This window comes from Camelus ferus, chromosome 27 (assembly GCF_009834535.1).
Source record: "Camelus ferus isolate YT-003-E chromosome 27, BCGSAC_Cfer_1.0, whole genome shotgun sequence".
Classification (NCBI taxonomy): domain Eukaryota; kingdom Metazoa; phylum Chordata; class Mammalia; order Artiodactyla; family Camelidae; genus Camelus; species Camelus ferus.
The window spans coordinates 905,569-926,219 of NC_045722.1; the positions used below are offsets into that span (position 1 = coordinate 905,569).

The following is a 20,651-nucleotide window of genomic DNA, read 5'->3' on the forward strand; positions in this document are numbered from 1 at the left end:
CTCGTCCGTAAAGTAAGAGCAGCACCAGCACTGCTCTTGTCACTCCTGGTGGTTAAATGAGTTAACATGTGCGAGGCACTTAGGACGCAAGAAATACTCATTAAGTAAGCATTTTAAATTCATGTATAACCATTCTTTCCTTCTGGCCCCTTTCTTGCAGTATTATGTGCTGAGCCGGCTTCTGGCTGTTCTTCCCTTTTTGCAGAACAGGTGTGCTAGGACAGGCATCATTACTGAGCAGCCAGTATTTGATCTAGAAAAGGCAGTTTGGTCAGTACCTTACTGGCTGCTAAGGCCATTAACCCCTCTGATAGAAACCAGACAGGCCAGAAGACAAGAGCTTTGGCCTGATGCTCACAAGCCATCATGGACTCAATAATTTTGTCATTTGTTTATGGTTAATTTAGTAAAAATTAAGATTAAAAAATAGTAATCTGAGACGTAAAATAATTGTGCTGTTAATTTTGTATGGTCAGTGGTTGTCACGGATGAATTGCAAATAGCTTTTAAATATGAAGAGCTTTTATTCTGACCAGTCTTTTTTGGTCTGTTTTCCCCCTGCAGAAACCAGTGATGGTGTGTCCTTGCAACTGGGGAACACAAAAGATTTTATTATTTCATTTGACCTCAAGTTCTTGACAAATGGAAGTGTGTCTGTGGTTTTGGAAACCACAGAAAAGAATCAGCTCTTTACTGTACATTATGTCTCAAACACCCAGCTAATTGCTTTTAAAGGAAGAGACATATACTATGGCATCGGGCCCAGAACTTCATGGAGCACGGTGACCAGGGACCTGGTCACTGACCTCAGGAAGGGAGTGGGTCTTTCCAACACAAAAGCTGTCAAACCAACCAAAATAATGCCCAAGAAGGTGGTTAGGTTGATTGCAAAAGGGAGAGGGTTCCTCGACAACATTACCATCTCTACCACAGCCCACATGGCTGCGTTCTTCGCTGCCAGTGATTGGCTGGTAAGGAACCAGGATGAGAAAGGGGGGTGGCCGATCATGGTGACGCGTAAGTTAGGGGAAGGGTTCAAGTCTTTAGAGCCCGGGTGGTACTCTGCCATGGCCCAAGGGCAGGCCATCTCTACCTTAGTCAGGGCCTATCGTTTAACCAGAGACCACGTGTTCCTCAGTTCAGCTTTAAGGGCAACAGCCCCATACAAGTTTCCGTCGGAGCAGCATGGAGTTAAAGCTGTGTTCATGAACAGACACGACTGGTACGAGGAGTATCCGACCACGCCCAGCTCCTTCGTTTTAAACGGCTTTATGTACTCTTTAATCGGACTGTACGACCTTAAAGAAACCGCAGGGGAGAAGCTCGGGAAGGAGGCGAGGTCCTTGTATGAGCGCGGCATGGCGTCCCTCAAAGCCATGCTCCCCCTGTACGACACCGGCTCAGGGACCATCTACGACCTCCGGCACTTCATGCTCGGCAGCGCCCCCAACCTGGCCCGCTGGGACTACCACACCACCCACATCAACCAGCTGCAGCTGCTCAGCACCATCGACGAGACCCCCGTCTTCAAAGAATTTGTCAAGAGGTGGAAAAGCTACCTTAAAGGCAGCCGGGCAAAGCACAACTAGAGCTCAGAACCAAAATCATCCTTCAGCCTCTGCTGTGCGTAGCAACCATGGCCCCGTGTCAGCAGAGCACAGGCACATTTTAAACAGCTGTATACTAGGTTTTTGTGGGTCACATCAAATGACAGATGGTCCTTAAAACCGGTCTTCTGAGATCATTGCATTCCACGGGTTGGGTGTTTAGAAATGTAGGTGGCATTCAGAGCAGAGAGGTGTTCAGTCAGTGGGCTGAACGAAGACGTCTCACTCGGCCTTGCCTGTCACCCTGTGCAGTCCCCAGAGAGCCCTCCTCTCGCTTTGGGAAGGAAAGCCGTGAGTATCTCTTCCTGGCCAGCTGTCCAGCACTGGCCTCAAAACTCAGTGTGGGGCTCTTTTAAAATGTGGGTGTCTATGTTGACAGCAGACTTCCAAACAATAATGTGCTGTAATGCAGTAAATATGTACCTGTAGCCTGAATAGTGGACTGTGTGCAGCTTGAAAAACGCTGTTTCTTTTCTGCTCATTAATTTCTTGGGAGTTGATGAGCATTTGTTGGCATTTGTTATATATATTTGGAGAAATTTTTGAATTTATGGTTTTTCTTGAAATGTGTAAATGAAAAACACAACCAGTGTTCAGGCTTCACAGTTATATAATGTAAGCACAACTAAAATGAAACTTGTTGACTGCACAAGAAATTACAAAAACATTGTCTGTCTTACGAAACTCGATCTACAATCAGTAAAGGATTGATAATCAGTCTGTCCCTCCTCCACCCCCGTTGTGGTGGTTCATTTTTGTCCCTGTCTAGAATTTTATATTTCATTTCAGACTATACTCTCAAAAGAGTTTTGTCTATTTGAGGGGGACATTTGGGAAACTTTATTATAAACCTAAATTTGGGGAGGAGCTAGTAATTTTGATAAATCCACTACCGCTGCCTTTTTAGGAATTTTTTTTTTCCCTTTAAAGAAAAATACTAGGTCAGGTATTATAAGAATCCCAACAGGACTTTTTTCCTCCTTAGATCATTCTTGGTCAGCAGCTTTCCCTGCTGGTGGCTTCTGTGCATCAGTGTTTTCCCTTTGCGGTTTTACCAGTAAATTATTTCAGCTTTTGGACAGAAGTGATGCTGCTTCATTTGCTGTGCGTGTGTAACCAGACCTTTATTTTGGTTTCTTGCTCTGCCATACCTCACGTCAGTAGGTGTCGTGGCCCTCATACCCTGGGCAGTGTCTGTGTGGGACTTCGGGCGATAGTCAGACCCAAAGGAGGTGGTTTTGCTGTCTTTGTTTCAGGGCATGACATGCACTGAGTCAGGACAGTGACTCACACAGATCAGGAACATGGGACCCTGCGTTCAGGGCACTGAGCCTGACATGCAGTGTGTGGCTGGTGTGACGTGTGTCAGGAGCCAGGTGGCACCCGCCCGCACCCTGCGTCCTGATTGAGCGCAGCCTGCCGACACCAATTAGAATCTGGAACATACATGTAAATGAGCAAAACAGGTGCAGACAGGCGTCAGCGGCAGAGGGGCAGTAGCGGAGATCCACAGCTGGAGGCGGGACTCGGCTGGCCGCGGAAGAGCGTGAACCCCCCCGTCTGTGTGCCCGCAGGTCGGTTTTGCCCACAGCGAAACAGCTGTGGGTTGTGAGAGCCCCAGCTGCCTGCCTTTGTGGTTCTCACACACACACGTCTCAGCAGGGCTGTCTGGACTCCCCTGATTACCGTGCTCAAAAGCAAACTTCCTCCAATCCGGAAACCCTTTTTACTTCGTCGTCTTAGTTATGGTTTAGAGCATCCAGACTTCTGCCTTGCGTTTGCGTGCCGGTTCTGCAGATTGGGGGAGTCCGTGGAAACAGTATGGTACTGCTTCTGTGACAAATATCAGTGCCTTAAAAATGCGGCTGTCTTTTTCCGCTGAAAAAGGAAAGACGTTTTGGTCTGGAAATGGCATTACTGTTTCATGGCTATTGGCTCCACACTGCCTTCCATGTTGCAACAGCAACTTGATTTTTCCTGTGATCCCAGAATTTTCCAAGAGGGCAAGTTGCACCTGTAGCACAACTGTCAGTGCAGACCAGTGGTCCTCAGGCTTCAGACGCCTCAGGATCCCCTGGGAGCTTATTGAAATACGGATTCCAGATGTGCAGGAAACCTGCCTGTGAAGCACGGCGACCTGCGCTTCTAACAAGCTCGCGGGCAGTTCTGACGCAGGTGGCCTGGGGACGCGCGTGGAGAGACACTGCCCAGCACCACCCGTCACAGTTTTGTTCCTAAACACCTGCAGGGTTTCTAGGGTTTTCAATGATGCAGAATGTTTACTTACGCTGAGCTTAGGATGGGGAAGGTATTTTCAAGTTTTGTTTTCTTTTTTTAATTTTTCTTTTGTTTCTGGATTATGGGCCTCAGTTGTTTACACTTATATTGAGTTAGCTTTGATGTTAAATTAAATCTATTGCCACTTCAGTTATAAGACCAGCCAAAAGTTTCCAGATGAAGGTCGAGTCTGACCCTTTCGGAGTTGTACATAAAGGCTGAATCCAAAAACCGTCCAGCGTGCGCGAGCAGACACGGAGTGACGCCCAAGCGCAGCTCCCGGGCGCCAGCCTGTCCTTTGTCGGGCGCGAACTTCCCCTGAAAGCTGCTGCCCTCACCCTCCTCGTGACTGTCTTCCTGGTTTCTCCTCGTGGTACATGTGGGGTATATACCATGTGTGAAATATGCAATAACGTGTTTACTGGGTGCCCTTCTGAAGGGCGGTCCTCTGTAAGGCTGTACAGACTTTGCAGTTGAAGCACAATGTGCACATGTTAGTTTTATATACAGCAAAACTTGATTTTTTGCAGATGGAAAGGTATTTTGTTTCTATACAAAGTAAATGGATTGTGCTTAATGTAAAGCTGCTTTATAAAACTGTAAAATAAAGTTTTTATCTTAAAAGGATGTCTCTCTTTCTTCTCGGATTACGCTAAGATTGCTTGAGCCCAGCAAGCAGGTTTCTGACCATCAGTTTCCGTTCAGCTGGGGGCAGCTAGTCAGGTAGCAAATGCTCATGAAAGGCAGAGCAAGCCCTTCAGGGCGACGTGGGGACATCGCATGGGCCTTAACCCTGAGGAGGTGTGGTCTGCAGGGGGAACACAGCGCCCACAAGACAGTGTCAGAGAAACACAGTGCCAGGCGTGCTCAGCCAGGGCAGGCGTCATGGAGGAGGCGGAGCGTCAGCAGCGGCTCCAGGCCGGGTGAAGAAGAAGGGGTAACAGGAGCAGAAGCGGGGTGCCGGGCAGCTGTGAGGACGCCCTGCCCTGCGCTAACTCAGGCTGGTAAAGCATGTTTTCTGATTCGGGTTTATTTGAAAGTTTGTTCTTCCTGTATTTTCTACCCTCACCTCTTCTCCAGAACAATAATTAAACGTTACATAATCTTTCCACCACCTCCCCTTCCTCTCAGAGAGTATGATACAGGCTCCCAAATGCATATAAAACCAGAGACCAGTCTGGATTCATGTTAGGTTTCATTGCTTTTTTTTTTTTTTTTTTTGGAGATTGTGAACATTCTGCACCATTTGTATACTGGAATTCCGTTTGATCACCAATCAGCTTTTCCAGCTGATGGGTCCACATGCTTTGACTGGTGCTAAGCAACATTCTTGGCATCTCTTCCTTCTCTATCATCCTCAGTGGAGAAATGGCCATGAATTTGCAAGCAGTTCTCGGTCTGAATGAGGTCTCAGGCTGCTCTTGGTTCATTTTGCTATTTGTAGCCAGACTGCCCCTGCATCGGCAGCTCTGCTTGTAGCACACCGAACATCGTGCGTTTGCCTCCTTGTTGCCCTCGAGAGGGCGCAGACTCCGTGCTACGGAGGACTTATTCCACTGTCTGGTGGGAGTGCCGCCTCCGGGCTGAGGCCACCATCCGCCGTGGGGTCCTGCCGCCTCTGGCCGTGATGTTCGACCAGGGGTGAGTCCCTCACTCAGGCTGGGCCAGTCTCTTCCCCGGGAATCTGGAGTCAGGGTGGTTTTAGGAAAGAAGGAGAGGGAGATTCCGGGAGGAAGAGGAAGGAGACACAATGAAAAGCAGAGACGAAAGCAGCCTCGGCAGTGCTCCGGGCCCTGGGTCCAGCGCGCTTCTGAGGCTGCATTCCTCTCAGCTCCCTGAGACGCTGCTTTATCTTTAGGGTAAGTGAGCCCTAGTTAGTAACAGTGTCTCTATCGTAGAGAAAAGTAAAATGTGAATTCCACATTTTCCTTCGGTCTGGACCGCTGTATTTGCTAGGGCTGCCAATAAAAAACAAAAAAACAGATTGGGTGGCTTAAAAAGTGGAAATTTATTTTCTTTCAGTTCTGGAGGCTGGAAGCCCAAAATCAAGGTGTCTCCAGGCCTGGTTTCTTCCGCGGCCTCACGGAGGCTCGCAGACGCCGCCTTCCTGCTGTGTCCTCACGCGTCCAGCCCTCTTGCCAGTGTGCTGTCTGTGTCCCCGTCAGCCCTTCTGAATCGCGGCCCATTCATTCACGTACCCCGTTTTACCTTAATTAGCGCCTTAAAGATCCTCCCTCCAAACACAGTCACAACCTGAGGTCCTGGGGTTAGGACTGCAACATAGATTTGGCGTGGGGCACAGTTCAGCCCCATTAGCACCCACTCCATCATGAAGTGCACAGGAACCCAACTCGCCAGGGTTGCCATTTGATTCGTTGACAACCAGCTTAGACCAAACTTGGGGCTCTTTGGGGGAACGTTACGTGGGCTGAAATCTAGACCTGGGACTCAGGAGACAGGGCTCCCTGGCTCTGCTCTAGTCACACCAGAAAGCTGCTCCACCCCCTGGCCTTCAGATGCCTCAGAATACAGTCCGGTAGGAGGACTCACTGGTCGTAAAGTTTCTTTTATAAACTGACAAAAGGTAACCGCCTCACGTAAGCCGTGGTCCTGAATGTACATGTACGCACACCATCATCAGCTGCTATGTTTTCACTCCTCCTGCCACCTGCCATTTCCATCAGCCCATTCTGGATCTAGAGCTCTGAAGTATCGAGGAAATACTCATATACCGAGTGTGTCAGAGTTGCAGGTTGCGGTGAGACTGTGTTTAACGACCGTTTGAAGAGCCTCAAGCCTGCGTTACTGTAGCTGTTACAAGGGGTAACAATACAGGGATAAACACTGATGCTCACTATGCTGGCTCATGAAGGGTGTCAAGCTGAAAATGCGTGTGAGTTTACATGTTGCGTTGGCGATGGGTTCGGATGCTTGCTGCTCCCTTTCTGGAGAAGAGGTACAGCTCCCATCTGGTGAGCGTGCTCGGTAACGTGTGAGGAGGCCGCGCCTCCTGGTGCGAAGCGGCGGCAGCGCCACGTGAGCTTGCTGATGCTCTTCCGGGAGTGGAAGAGAGGGGGCAGGCCTGCAGGGGGCGCCACCGAGGAGCGAGGAGCAGGAGGGCCGTCCTGCGAAGGGCCGCGGGCTGACGGTAAGCCGTGACGCGGGCAGAGCGCTGTTAGGCCGCCCCGAGCGCACTGCGTCTCAGCTGGGCCCCTGGAAGGGCTGCCCTGCTGGGGCTTTACTGTTTCTCATCAGCGCCTCGTGAAGCCACGGAAGGAAGCCTGGCTGCTCGGCTTCAGCTTAGGAAATCTAGTCAAGTGCTCATCCCTGTGACTAGAGAAGGAAGGAAACCCCTGAGCCAGGGTCGGGTGGGGGCTTGGCCAAAGTGCACGATCTCAGTGAATGCCTGTTACTCTGTCGTTTCCTTTGCGACCCCGGTGAAGTTAAATCTCCGCAATTTAGATGAATATAGAATGGAGGCCCCAAACCAGTGCTCAGACCCCGCACTGGTGCGGCGAGGGAACCCGGAGGAGGGTGCGTCTTCTCAGCCCCACGGGCGACAGAGGCACTGCCTCCATGGGAGGCGCCCGCCGGCAATTACCCGGGCAGCTTCGCAGCTTCAGTGAATACTCGGAGCTCTTGGTATCTGGGCGCCGCAGACGATGGTTCTGGGTTAGTGTTATCTTATTATTTTTTTTTTTTTAGTCTTTTGAGCTGTCTTACTGATTTTGCACTTTTTTTAAATTGGGGGGTTTGGGGGGCAGGTAATTACATTTATTCTTTCTTTTTAACGGAGGTGCTGGGGGTTGAACCCAGGACCTCGTGCATACCTCTGAGCGGTACCTTCCTCCCTCCACTCCACCATTGCTATTTCTTGATAATCTCTGTTTAAGACTAAGAAGGAATAAGCCCACACTCGGCCTGACTCTGGTGGAGGGAAAACGAGGCACTGTTCAAGCAGCTTGCTCAGGGCCGTGCAGTTCTTTTCACTACATGCTTGCTGCGCACTTTCCTGCCCATCGTGTGCCACCTGCCAGGGCAGCAAAGGTGGGAGGACTGTGCCTGCCCTGAACCACGGCCGGGAGCGCGCTCCTTCTGGTGGGCTTTGGGTAGCCTCCCCCTCCCGCAATCACAGGCGAAGCCGCAGTGGGAGTACGGACCGTGCAGGCGTCCACACGCCCACGGCTGGGCTTGGGCGGAGGGACTCCGTGTCACTCTAGTTCTTTTGACAACCTTGGGAGGAAGTATCATGTGAACATTACAGATGAAAAAACAAACGTGGAGAAGTCACATGACTTGCCAGAAGGTCATTCAGTAATTTGACAAGCCACCGTCTGGAAGCCAGGTATTTCCAACCCCAGGCTCCCTGTCCTGAACCGTCATCTGCAAGCAGTGGCCATGATCTGCTGTCTCCCGACTCGTCCCAGGGGCCCACGGCCCTCTGTCCGGGGGCTGGCCCGCAGAGGGGAGGGTGAGCCCATTTCACCTGCGGACGCTCAGATCCGCTGAAGTTGATACTTGCCCCGCTAAATGATTAGAAGAGCCCAGAAGCAGACAGCTTTTTCCAGCAATCAAGTCTCCTCGGTATGCACCCCATTTCTTCCACACCCTTGGACTGTCTGTTTACATTAGACTCTGGACGACGCAGCATGGCAGCCCTTCGGTAGCCTCTCCGACACCCTCCTGCTGTTTACCGTCTTCCCTCATGGACTTTCAAAAGCTCCACATACTGCAGGGTTAGATGCATTGCACACACACGCATGTGAACGCATGGGAAGCACCTGGAAGGAGTCACAGAGGGCAGTTACCACACACTCTGCCAGCTGCTGGGGAGGAGGTGACGGTTACGAGCAGGTCCCTGCCCTCTGTGACCTGCCAGGTAACAGATTCAGGGGGGCACACATTTTTTATTCTTAGCTATGAAAACGAGACATGTTAAAATATTACAAATTCCAAATGAGCGTTTGAGTTAATGAGATTCTAAAGCACCTTCCTACATTGAGCTTTTTAGCGGCCTTCACTAGTCAGCTTATCCTCAGAGGGGTCCTGAGAGACTGGCGGGGTGTGCAGCCCCTCTGATGGAGAGCTCGGGCCCAGGGGTGGGACTTCCCGGGGTCAGAGCACTGGTGGTGGAGCTGACCCGTGGCTTGGGCCTCACGTCCTGGGGGCGGGGGTAGAAGGGACTGGTGGTGCCTGGTGTGGGCCTGGCCGGCCCTCGCCTTCTCTCCTGGCGCCTAGCTCAGGGGACGGGGCGGGAGGGACACTTTTCTCCCGATTTCTGCTCCTCTGCGGTGACCAGTTCTCCTGTATCTCATTGCATCTAACTTCTCACCGACGGAGCAGAAAGTCGCCCGAGACCTGTTGACATGTCACCCGGTTATCTTGTTTAAAGCTGGGTTTTAATTGAAAGGAAATACTCTAAGGTGCCAATTACTTCATAAACTTCTAAGAAAGACAGTTTCATTTTATTCCCAAGGGAAACCCAAGCTGGGTCTCGCACGCCCGAGTGGCTCTCGCTGACTCGGCTGCGGGAAGGCCTGTGTCACTGGAGGTGGCCGACCGGCCGCTCACCGGCTGTGGGGCTTTGCCTCTCCGCCCCGCAGTGACCACCAGCTGTGCAGACGCAGACGTGGGGTGGCAGAGGCCGGGGTGGAAGTGGGGGCCTAGGAGCTAGCTTTCTACACCCCCCTCCACTCTGACAGAGTCTCCACACTCTCCAGCATCAGCATCCCCATCGCGCAGAGCTGCTAGAAATGAAGACTCTCAGGAGCCCTCCCAAGCCGACTGAGTCAGAGCCAGCACATTCCCAGGGTCCGCAGGCGGCTGCTGTGCGCGCTGAAGGTGCGGAAGCGCTGACTCTCACGCCTGCCCTCTGGTAGGACCCTCCTGGGGGTCTGCACAGAGCGCCGACGCCCAGGGACTGCTTTCACCTGCACGTGGGGCGGCCTGGGCGGCCCTCGGAGTATACGGTGCAGCCAGGGTTGAGGACCAACTGGCCCAGTGCTTCTTCCTGTTGGGAGTGGATGGGGACAGCTGGGCGAGGGCGGAAGGGACAAAGGAAACATGTGCTTGCCCCCCTGTCTCGGGCTCAGCCATAGGCGGGGCAGGCGGGGCACTTGTCCGCCCTTAATGGTTATATTCGGGCGTCCATCTCTTGGTTCCTAAGGTGCCCTGGGCCCTGGTTTCCCCTTTCAAGGAGCTCATGGAGGGAGCGCTGTGTCCCCCTCATCAGACGAGGGCGTCTCCCAGGGTAGGGGCTGAACCCTGGTCAGACAAGGACCTCTGCACGGCTTCTCATTCCTCCCCCACCCCAGACAAGCCACTTACCTGGAGTTCTCAGTGCAGAGCGCTCTGGGAGATGGGTCAGGGTCCGTACAAGCCCCAGGCCCATGTGTGTGAGTGCACATGCATGCGCGCGCGCACACGCACACGCACACACACTGCAGCCTGCCCACCCCCTTGGGAAATTCAAAACGCAGCCCAGGCCTGGTGAGCCCTGTGGGCAAAGGCTGCAGGGAGGCAGGGCTAGCAGAAAACTGAGAGACGCCAGGGCCTCACCCCAGGCTGCTGTCTTCAGTGGGAGGGAGTCTGCCCACCCTGGAACCGCCCAGAAGAAATGCCCCGGGTGTCAGTGGGGCTCAAAGAACAACCCGAGTTCTCAGCTAAGGAAGACGGCTTTCAGTCTGAGGACAGGACCCCTGCCCCTTCCCCCAAGCCCCACCTCACAGGCCCCTCCCCAAAGCTAGCCTCCAGCCTTACCTCACCCCCAGCAAGGCACCCTGAAATCAGAGACGCGCTGAACTCGGATTCCCGTCGAAACGCACACCAAGCTGCAAGCTGCTTCACCGCCCACACCTGGCGGTAACCAGACCCTTCTGAGGGGGGTGTGCTGGGAGGTGGCTCAGCCGAGCGCCCTGGCGCCAGGGGAGGAGGAGGGGAGGGGGGCCTCCGTGGACCACATCAGTTTGCTCCTGTCCTCCCCGGCTGACTGCCGCCTCCAAGCTGCAGTTCTTGTCTTCCTCTCTGGCTCGGCGTCCTCCCCAGCGGCCTCTTACTGGGTGGAAGACGTCTTTAACTGAAGGCTTTCTCTCTGGTTCACAAAGGTTGCCCAGACGCCCTCCAGTGACAGCCGCAGCGCCTGCCTGTGCTCCAAGCAGATCCCGCGGCCCGTTCGTGTTTTCAATGACTAACTGAATTAAACTAGACTAAGAGGGGAAGATGAGCAGAACTCAGCCTTGAGTCTCTCCTTTGCTGGTCGCACAGAATTTCTCCAGGGACCTTCAGAGACCCCTGCCCCGGCCAGCTAGGCCTTTACTAGAGAGAAGAGCAGACCATTTAGAGAATTATACGAAAGCCAGGGACTCTCTCACCAGAAAACATGCCCAGAAAATGTTAAATACATTATAGGGTCTCATGGTCCCAGTCAATTGTTGAGCCTCCTGGTGCCCTGAATTTAACCAAAGACCTGGAGAGGGTCTAGGAACCCTTAAGTGAAATGTCACTATATTGTTTATATGTAAAGATATAAATTACAAGCCTTCAGAAGCCTGGCAAGTGAAATAATTGTGAAAGAATAACTGGGTCGGTGAGTAATAAGGAATGGTGGGGACTGTGGCTAAAATGAGGCGTTCCAAAGCATTATAAAAATTAAATTCTTACTAGATGATCCAAAACGCACCATTGGACTGGATTAAACTCACAAGTAACCTGTGTCTTAGCATGCCCCCCCACCAGCTGATAACGAGAGTGATCTCTAACCCAGCCGCCCCGCACGAGCGCTGGCCTGTCTCTCCTCAGTCTTCCCTGGGAAGTCCTCTCAGTTCTCCTCCACGTTGTTGCCAGTTCTTCCAGGGCCCCGCTCAGCTCCAAGGCCCGAACTACACAGCAGCTTGGCCGTGAAGCAGCCCCTCCCATCAGCTCCTGGAGGTGTCCTGGGGGAACCCCGCCCGCGACGAGCTACAGCATGCTCGGAGCCCTCTGACTCGGTTGTCAGCAGTGCTCGCGGGGCGGCTTCTGCCCCCTGGGGACACTTGGCTGTGTCTGGAGACGTTCTGACGGTCAGAGTTTGGAGATGGAGTGCTGTTGGCATCCAGTGCGCAGAGGCCAGGGATGATGCTGCCCAGCCTGTGACGCACAGGACAGCTGCCCCCAGCAGAGCATTATCCAGCCCAAATGTCAACAGTGCCGATGCTGAGGGACCCTGTTCTGAGCTGGCCCTGAACGAGCTCCTCGAGGGCAGGGCTGTGTCTGGTGTCTGTGACCCCGGGCTGGCACGCAGTAGGTACTCAGCGTGCGCGTGTTGATGACGTGAATGGTTAGGGGGTCGGACTAAAGAGAAAGAGCCAGTCCCTGCCCAGGAGCCCACGGTGAGTCAGGGAGGGGCCCACATGCCCCTGCTCTCCTCCAAGCAGACACTCAGCCAAGGCGGGGCAACCACGAGGTTGGCTGCTGAGAGGGGCTTCACGAGTCTGGGGAGGGGGCCTCAGAATTGTTCGTTTAGTTGGGCTCTTAAGGTTGCAAGAACAGAAGCGCACCCAGGGCTCCTTGAGGGGTGGAACATTCATCATAAAGATGAGTGAGTGGAAACCCAGGCCTCAGGAAGGATGAGCTGGGAGCTGTTGCTCTGGCGTCTTCCATTAAGATGACGCAGGCAAAGCCCTGTCTCTCCCCTCCACCCCACCCCAACCTACCCCAGGCTCATCCCTGCCCACCCTTGACCTGGGCCCCTCCCGGGCCCACTTACCCGTTAGCCACAGCGCCTAGGACTCACGGTGCTTTTTAGGGGCCCACAGAAATGTATTAATTTTGATTTCTATAAAAAGCAGAAGAAAAAATGAATGTAATAACGATATATATAAAACAGTGAGTCTAGCTTGGATTACATTTGTCTTAATACCAGTGCAGTCACATAATTCTAGTGCACATTTATGGAGAGAGGGGGTCACCCGCAAAGGCCCGCCCTGCCCACCCCCGGCCCTCTGCGCCGTGGCCTTCTCAGGTGCAGCCCCCACCATGGACCACCTCTCCCTGTTTCTGAATGAAAATTCCACAGAGTCCACTGGCGACATTTTGAACACAAAGACGGAGCTAGGAAGTGCACTGACTTTGACGAATTTTCCTTGGGAAAGGGTTTTCCGGAATGGACTCCATTAAGTCAATTTAATTCCTTGATCAATTTTCTGTAAAGCTCAGTTAAGCTATTTCCAATTTTTTCGCTTTTTCATTTTGAGTTGACTGAAACTATTTTCCTCGGGACCAATTCTTTTCACTTATGTTTCATGTCAGAAATTTGGTTCGTAGATCAAATTTTGGTCAATACCACATTTCACTGATGACAGCTTCTGTCGTGGCAAGTTCTTTTTTGTGACCTTTATTTCTACCACGTCCATTTTCTGGGGTCAAATTTTGCTCCAGCTTTGGTCAGGAACACTTGGTTCTTTCATGAGCTGTAGCGGATAACCACCAGTCTAATTTAGCCATTTCAGGTTTTCTCTGCATTAGATAAAAGACTGGAGAGTCTAGAACAGTCTCTTAGCTTAGGCCAGCAGACACCGAGAGGACACCTACGAGGCGGAGAGACCGGCCGGTGCAGGAGCAGGCAGAGGAGAGGGAAGGCCGGCAGCTCCCGGTGCCGAGAGCCACAGGATGTGCTGGGGAGGGCAGCTCGAGATGCTCTCTGTCCCAGCTGGTCTTTGTCCGCCTTGTGGTCTCTCATGAGTCACCTGACCACCCTGGGGCCACCTAGGGCTAAGTGGAGGGCAGGGACATAACTTACGATGCCCAGCACTGCCCGGAGTCAGCAGCTGCGGCCAGTGGCGTCCCTCGGGGAGGAGGTAAGGCAGGAACCAGGGGCCTGGGCCACGGGAGGAACGCTTCCCACCCGGACAGTCCTCTCCGCGTCAAGGGGCACTTCCACTCACGGCGTGCCAACTCTAAGCAGCGCCGTGAGGCAGGCCGTGTCACCTCAGCTGCGTAGATGAGGAAGGGACGTGGGTCCTCCTGTCCCACACTCAGTGCCCCCCTTTACGCCACAGCCTCTCGGAAGAAGGAGGGTGAGGCGTCTGCCGAACACCCTGCTTTTGGAGTGGGCTGTCTCCTGACATTTCTGGGGCCTGGAACCGGAGCACAAACGGAGGCCCCGCTTCAACAGGCCTAAATATTTAAAAGTTCTTAATCAGCCTCACAAGCCCCACAAAGAAGAATGTTCTCTCCTCCCGCCTTCGCCAATAGACCTCAATAACGACAACACTGAGAACTAGAGTTTCTCATGTGGCTGAAAACTGGGTTTTTTGCCAGTTTTTTCATCGAAGTATAGTCAGTTTACAATGTTGTGTTAATTTCTGGTGTCCAGCATGGCAGAACTGGTGGTAGATGCCTGGAAGTCAGTAAAGCAACAGAGACGGCTGGACTGAGCACGGCCGTGCACGTCGGGGCCCTGCGTTGGCGGGCTTGTGATGTTTGAAAGAATGAGAAAATGAAAACACGTAAGTCATGCATTTATTTCATAAAATCTCTCTCCCTTTATTTCAACAAAATCACTGTGTTGTTAAATAATTGGTAACAAAATTTTGTTCTATGGCCAGAAATGCCAAACTGGACAACCTTTCTTGAATTCTTAGTTTTTCTTTAAATTCTATATGGAGAAACTTCGATTTTCTGAGATGAAGCATCTGGAATTCTCCATATACCCCTTACAGCGGTACCCAGAGCCGGCAGTGCGCCAGACGTCTTACCTGTTATGTTAAAAAGTGCAATGAATTTCCATATAATAACTCATCACCATCGCAGGAAACACCACACGATATTCTGTTTTTCCCGAGAAATCTCTAGCTCTACAGGTGTCAGCACCTCCTGAAGCAGCGTCTGCCCTGCCGCTGCCCGACACGCCAGGCCGAACACGCGAAGCTGGCCTGTGACGGGCCGGCGGGGCTCGGAGGGGCTGCGCCCCCAGTGCACTTCATTCATTCAGCTGGTACGTTTCCACAGCAGGACTTTCTAGATAAAGGAAGCAATGTGCTGGTTAACGTTCCTTGACCAGCATGAGGAAGCCATGTAGCGCTTCCTAAGTTCTTCCACATTCTTCAGCACTGAGACATCATAAAGAAACCCCAAAATACCAGTGTTTTGTTCATTTGTTCACATCTCTGCTCACTTGAGACTCTGCCTTGATCGGTAACGGCCAGAAAACGGCCTCTGTAAACTGGACTATTTGAACGTGAACCTTCTTCTTTATGGTCGTACGAGCGTTTATTTCTGTTTTCTAGTTTCCTTACATTTTATTGGAATATTACTCTCATTGCATATTTTACATGAAGGTTCTTTCTACTTATAAAATTGTTTTTCTCTAAACATTTAAAAGTGACAGTCCTTTAAAAAATGACACAGTCAACTTAGATGTGTCTGTTTTTTAAAAATAGCCTTCTGCTGCATTTTTGGCAGCAAGCTCACACCAGATAATTAAGGACAGCACAAACTTCTGAAAGTCCTTCCATTTTCTGCGGAAGTCATGGTCTTCCCTCTATGGGAGGATCTTCTGCAGGTTCCACGGGAGTCTCCTAGCGATCCTGCATCTCACCCACATTGCATCCAGCCCCTTTAAGACCATGTCGCCGGCGTTCCCATCAGGTCTGTGAGTGGCTGGAAGGTCAGGTTTGATAGCAGTTTCATCCAGATGTTCCGTCTTGGAGCAGATCCAGAAAAAGTCGTACATAATCGCTGAGTTGTCCAGAGAGTGCCATTCCACCAGCACAGCTGAAGCCGCTCCCCCAGTGTGAGCTGAAACCTGCACGCCGCACAGCGCACGCCTCTGCATGTGGGGCCAGAGCTCTGGCTCGTGCCCACTTCTCTTTATGACCGTGTCGGTGGTGTCACTGCAGGTCCCTCTCAAACATTTTTTTAAAAGCAATGCCTGTAATCGAAAGCTGTTTATTCCGTTTGTCACTTTAATCAAAACCTTTGCTTTTTATAAAAGGTATAAAACCAGTGAAATTCTCCTTAATTTTGACCTTGTTTTCTTTTTCTATAGGTCAAAACTTGTACAACAAATGTTAGTCATCCAGTGTGGCCTTTGTCCCTCATACAGCCTAACTGATCTGAGTAATAATTACTTTTAAAAAATTATGCTCAATTTCATCTCTCATTTCTTACTCTCCAAATTAATCGTTTCATTTTGAATTTGATATCCTAGAAAATTATTTGTTTCAGGTTTTTAAAAAACCCATCTTAGCTGTTTTTTAGTCATTTCTACTAAACCTAGGCCTTATTACTTTGTTTTGTGTATGTACCAGTGCCTCTCCCACCTCAGAATAAGCCATTATGTTTGGCTGCGTAGAGGGCACATAATTTAATTCTTTTAAGAACATCCCATCGATGTTCCTTTGTCTTTTTTTTTTTTTTCAAATGGAGGTGCTGGGGATTGAACCCAGGACCTCCTGCATGCTAAGCACGTGCTCTGCCACTGAGCTGTAGACATACCCCACCTCTGTTTCCTGGTGGCGTTTACTCACCTGTGCTGAGGACAATCCACAGGTGGCTGTTCCATCAGCTCCTTTTCCACTTCTGGTAATCAGGGGAGTGTTTGGGGGCTACAGTGAAAGCTGCTCACTTGTTGTTGGCAGTTTTAAAAATGTTAAGCAGACTGTCTCTTTCAAGATTTTTCTATTTCTTTTCGCCTTTTTTGGTCCATAATTGCTCTTCTATCATGATGTCTATTTGGATTCTCAATGATCCAAGGGAATTAAAAATAATATGAATTCCATCCAGAGTATAAAATTTGAATGCATTTTCGTTGTAGAAATGTAAATTAAATCAGTCGTAAAAATTTTACTTTTTTGAAAATGTACGGGAAAAATAATTTTTTGTAACGTGTTAAAAAGTATCTATTAAACTTTAAAGGCCAAATACAGATGATAAGAAGTGGATACCAAAACTTAAAATCAAAATTACTTAAACCTGGAATTCTCAGTTTAAGTTTTTGAGACTGTGATCTTCTTAAATATTCTCTAAAAATAAAGCCGCGTGTGACTCTAGCATCCAGTGGCGACCTGGCTGGCAGTGTAACCTTTCCTGGCGCTTTGACACGTGGGTTTGCTGAGTAGCAACGATTACTAACGTTTACTAAGCGTTCATCAGCTGTCCTGGCGGCCCTGCGAAGCAGGAGAGACTGTTCACTGTTCGGGTGGGAAGAGTAAGGAAGGGCGTGCCGGGGTGTTCCCGCACAGCGAGCGATCTGCGCCGGGTCCTGCTGGGCCCCCGCGCCGAGGGCCACCCAGGGAGGCCGCTGCGGGCCCGGGCAGGCAGCTTGGGCGGGGCTGCTTTCTGCCTTCGCTCTGATGCCGCCGCGGCCTCGGCTCTGCGGGCGCAGGGCGGGGCCGGCCGCTGCGGCGCCGGGTCAAGTCCCCGCGCCTCGGGCCGGCGCGAGGGCGCCACCTGCAGGGCAGCGGGGCGCCTTCCCCAGCGAACTGCCTGCCGCAGAGCGAGGCCCCCGCTGGGTCAGGATCCCGGTGGCGGATCCCAACGGCGGATCCCGCGGGGAAGGAAGGAAGCCCGGACAAGCGCGACCAGAAGGACCCACCCTACTCCCCCCACCGTGATCTCAGCCATCCCGCTTCACTTCTCCCCCTCGGACCGCAGTGGGAGCACGGCCAGCACGGCAGCGGAGCACGGAACAAACCCCAGGCCGTCTGGTGGCCGCTTCCAGGGGTTTGCAGAGATTCCGCTCCCCGGGAACCCGTCAAGAATTCCTGCCCTAGTGAGCCAGCTGCGCTCCTCCACCCAGAACTCACTCGGACCCGCCTCCTTGCCTTACGAAGCCCCTCGGTTTGTAAGTGTGTGCGTCCAGAATCCGTTCACCGAGCTCCACCCCCACGGGCTCACAACAGCGCCTGAGACCAGGATTGCTACTGCCGCTCTCAGGGGACGAAACTGAGGCCCAGGGAGATGGACTGACTTCTTTCCAAGAGTCGGGGCAAGCTGGAAACAGGGACCCTGCACACTGCACATCTTACACAAAAATTACCTCCAGAATGGACCATCGTTCTAAACGTAAAATGCAAACCCATGAAACTCCTGGAAGATGCAGGAGAAGACGTTTGTGACTCTGCGTGAGGCGAAGCATCCTCAGGTAGCAAAAGCACAGCCTGTAAAAGGAAAACATTAATAACAAATTGGCTTCATGAATATGAAAAACCTTCGCTCTGCAAAAGACATTGGGAATGAAAACCAGACTGCGAGAAAATATTTACATATCACATCTCTGACAAAAACTTATGTTCAGAATATATAAAGGACCCAACAATAAGAAAAGTAAGTCAATCCAAAAACAGACAAAAGATTTCAGCAGGTACTTTGCCAAAGAAGGGATAAGGGAGGCAAATAAACACAGGAAGGCGCTGAACATCCTTCGTCTCAGGCTAACGCGAATTAAGACCACAATGCAAGAACTTAAATACTCAAAAACAAGGACACAAGTAAATTATGGGGCATTTGTGCGAAAAGCATATTATCCACCCTCCAAAATTTATATTTTACTCTTCAGAATAACATGAAAATACTTATGGAACAATGTATTAAGTGGAAGAAACAGGACTTAAACATACAAACAGTATTACCCCAATTTGAAGGAAAATTGTGTATGTTACACACACGTATTAAATAAAGATTGAATTGTATAAAAATGTAAATAGGGCTCATTTCTGGGTATGACAATGACAAGAGATTTTTGTTTTCTTATTTATACTTCCCAGAATTTTCCAAAATATTTCCCAACATACACACATCGCTTTTATAAATTATCTAATTAAGTCGAGAGAGAAAAGGATGCTCAGCAAGGATCTGAAGAAAGAATGAATGAGCAAATGAAGAAAGAAGCCAGGGCCAGAGGGAGCCTCCCCTCCCTGCCCTGTGAGCCCTGGCCCACCTGTGAGCATCGGAGCGTCTGGCCTGGTCCCCGGGTGATGGGGCCCCACGGCGCTGCTCAGCACATTGGTCCTGCAGCGCGGGTTGGCAGGTGCAGTGTGCTGGGCAGGTGAGGCTCGACAGTGAGGCTTTACCAGCCAGGTCACAGGCTGGCAGGCAGCCCTCACCAGGCACTGGGGCAGGCAGACCCTCAGCGGGAAGGTCGGCTCTGAGGGGGAGACAGAGAGGCAGGCTGGAGGGATTGGTGTCGGGAGCACGTGCACCCTGGGGTCCGTCCTGACTCAGCCACCTGCCACCTCACCACTCCACGCCTCCCCGGTGACTTCGTCTGCAGCGTGGGATGGCATCACAGCCTCACTGGGTTGTCGGGTTGTGGCTGTCGTGGGAACCAGAGATACGGCATGTGGCACTAGGCCCTGGAGGGTGAGTGAGGGCGGGACAGAGGCGGCGAAGTGGGCTGCGGGGCGGGGCGGGTGCTGACTCGGCTTGGGGTGCCTGGCGATCAGCCACCGCCCAGAGGCCCCCTGGTCCCCAGCCTGCAGCCCTGGGTGTGAACGAGGCTTTAGGGCTTACGTAGCCCTTTCTTTCCGTGCAACTTGCTGACTGGCTTTAGTCATTCATTACAGGGAACTGAACTCAGAGAGGGCAGGAGTCATAGGGGGCCTCCCTGTGGGCCCCAAGGTGGGGCAGAAAATGCTCAGGGTCTGGGTGAGGAAACCTGGGCTCAGTCGGCTTCCCTGACCCGTTGAACCTCCACTTCCCAGTCTGTAAGCAGACACGATGCAATCTGCGCCCCCCACCCCCAGCCCTGGGTGGCAAGGATGTGCCGGGGGTGATGGGTCACAAGGATGCGGGCTGGGAGGACGGCGGGAACAGAGTGCAAGTGACAGAAAGAGGCTCCCCTGGAGTCTGCTGACCTGGGGTTTGAAGCGAGCCTGAGACAGGGCTGTCTGTCCTTAGTGAGACCCAGGAACATTATGATGAGGACATCAGTGTTCTGCAACTAAGACATGGGCTTGGGGCTAAATTAAATATCTACACAGCCCTTGATTAGAGCTCCCTCCCCGAAGCGGCTCCCTCCCCACGCTGAAACATTTAGCAGGGATTTCAGGAGTATTCCCAGCCCCAGCCGTGGAGCAGGACGTTGCCTGAGAGTGAGGACAATGGTGACCACTTGCTTTTAGCAGGTTCCCAGCCGCCGCCCAGAGGCCAGGACAGCTCTCAGAACTCAGGCGGACCTGCGTGTTAGAAGGAAGACATTGATTGTACTTAGGTCTTTAAAGGGCAAATGAAACACACCCCGTACGCCAGGTCCGACGCAGGCTGGACCCGAGGGACTGTCTAGTATTCGCGTCAGAAACCACCCTGAGAATCATTGCACAACAGTCTCTGAGGAGGAGGAGAGACGGCAACCTAGTGCAAATTCAGCCGTAAATCCACGGGTGACCTCTGCCGAGTCACGGGTCCTTCCAGGGGCCTGCCGTTCTCACAGTGGCTCACACACCTCTGCGTCCTTCTACCCTGATGCAGGACACTGACCGCAGGCACCCCTGTCCCCCACAAGTGGGCATTTCCCAAAGGCTCCGTCCTGTGTGAGCTGGAGACTGGCTGGCTGAGGTGAAGAGGACCCGTGTTTTCAGTGTTACCTACAGGATACGTGCTGTGGTGAACCTCAGAGCGCGCGTGTTCCAGGAAAGCTGTCTATATGTATTTAATTTCTGATTCCCAAGGACAGTGTGGCACAGTAACTGAGGGCGCAGACTTTGGACCAGTCCTGAGCTGAGTCCTACTTGCCTGACCTTATAGTAAGCCACTGCCTCAACTTCCCAATCTACGAAATGGGGGTAAATG

At 51.9% G+C, this 20,651-nt stretch overlaps 1 protein-coding gene across 1 annotated transcript in view; it reads left to right on the forward strand.

The window, feature by feature from the left end:
- The window catches only part of GLCE (glucuronic acid epimerase), a 52,664-nt gene extending 49,976 nt beyond the window's left edge, over positions 1–2,688 (forward strand). The window contains exon 4 of the mRNA XM_032469353.1: positions 565–2,688. Coding sequence (XP_032325244.1) covers positions 565–1,589 — 1,025 coding nt within the window. The 3' untranslated portion in view covers positions 1,590–2,688. The remainder of the gene's footprint in view (positions 1–564) is intronic.
- The last annotated feature ends 17,963 nt before the right edge of the window (positions 2,689–20,651 follow it).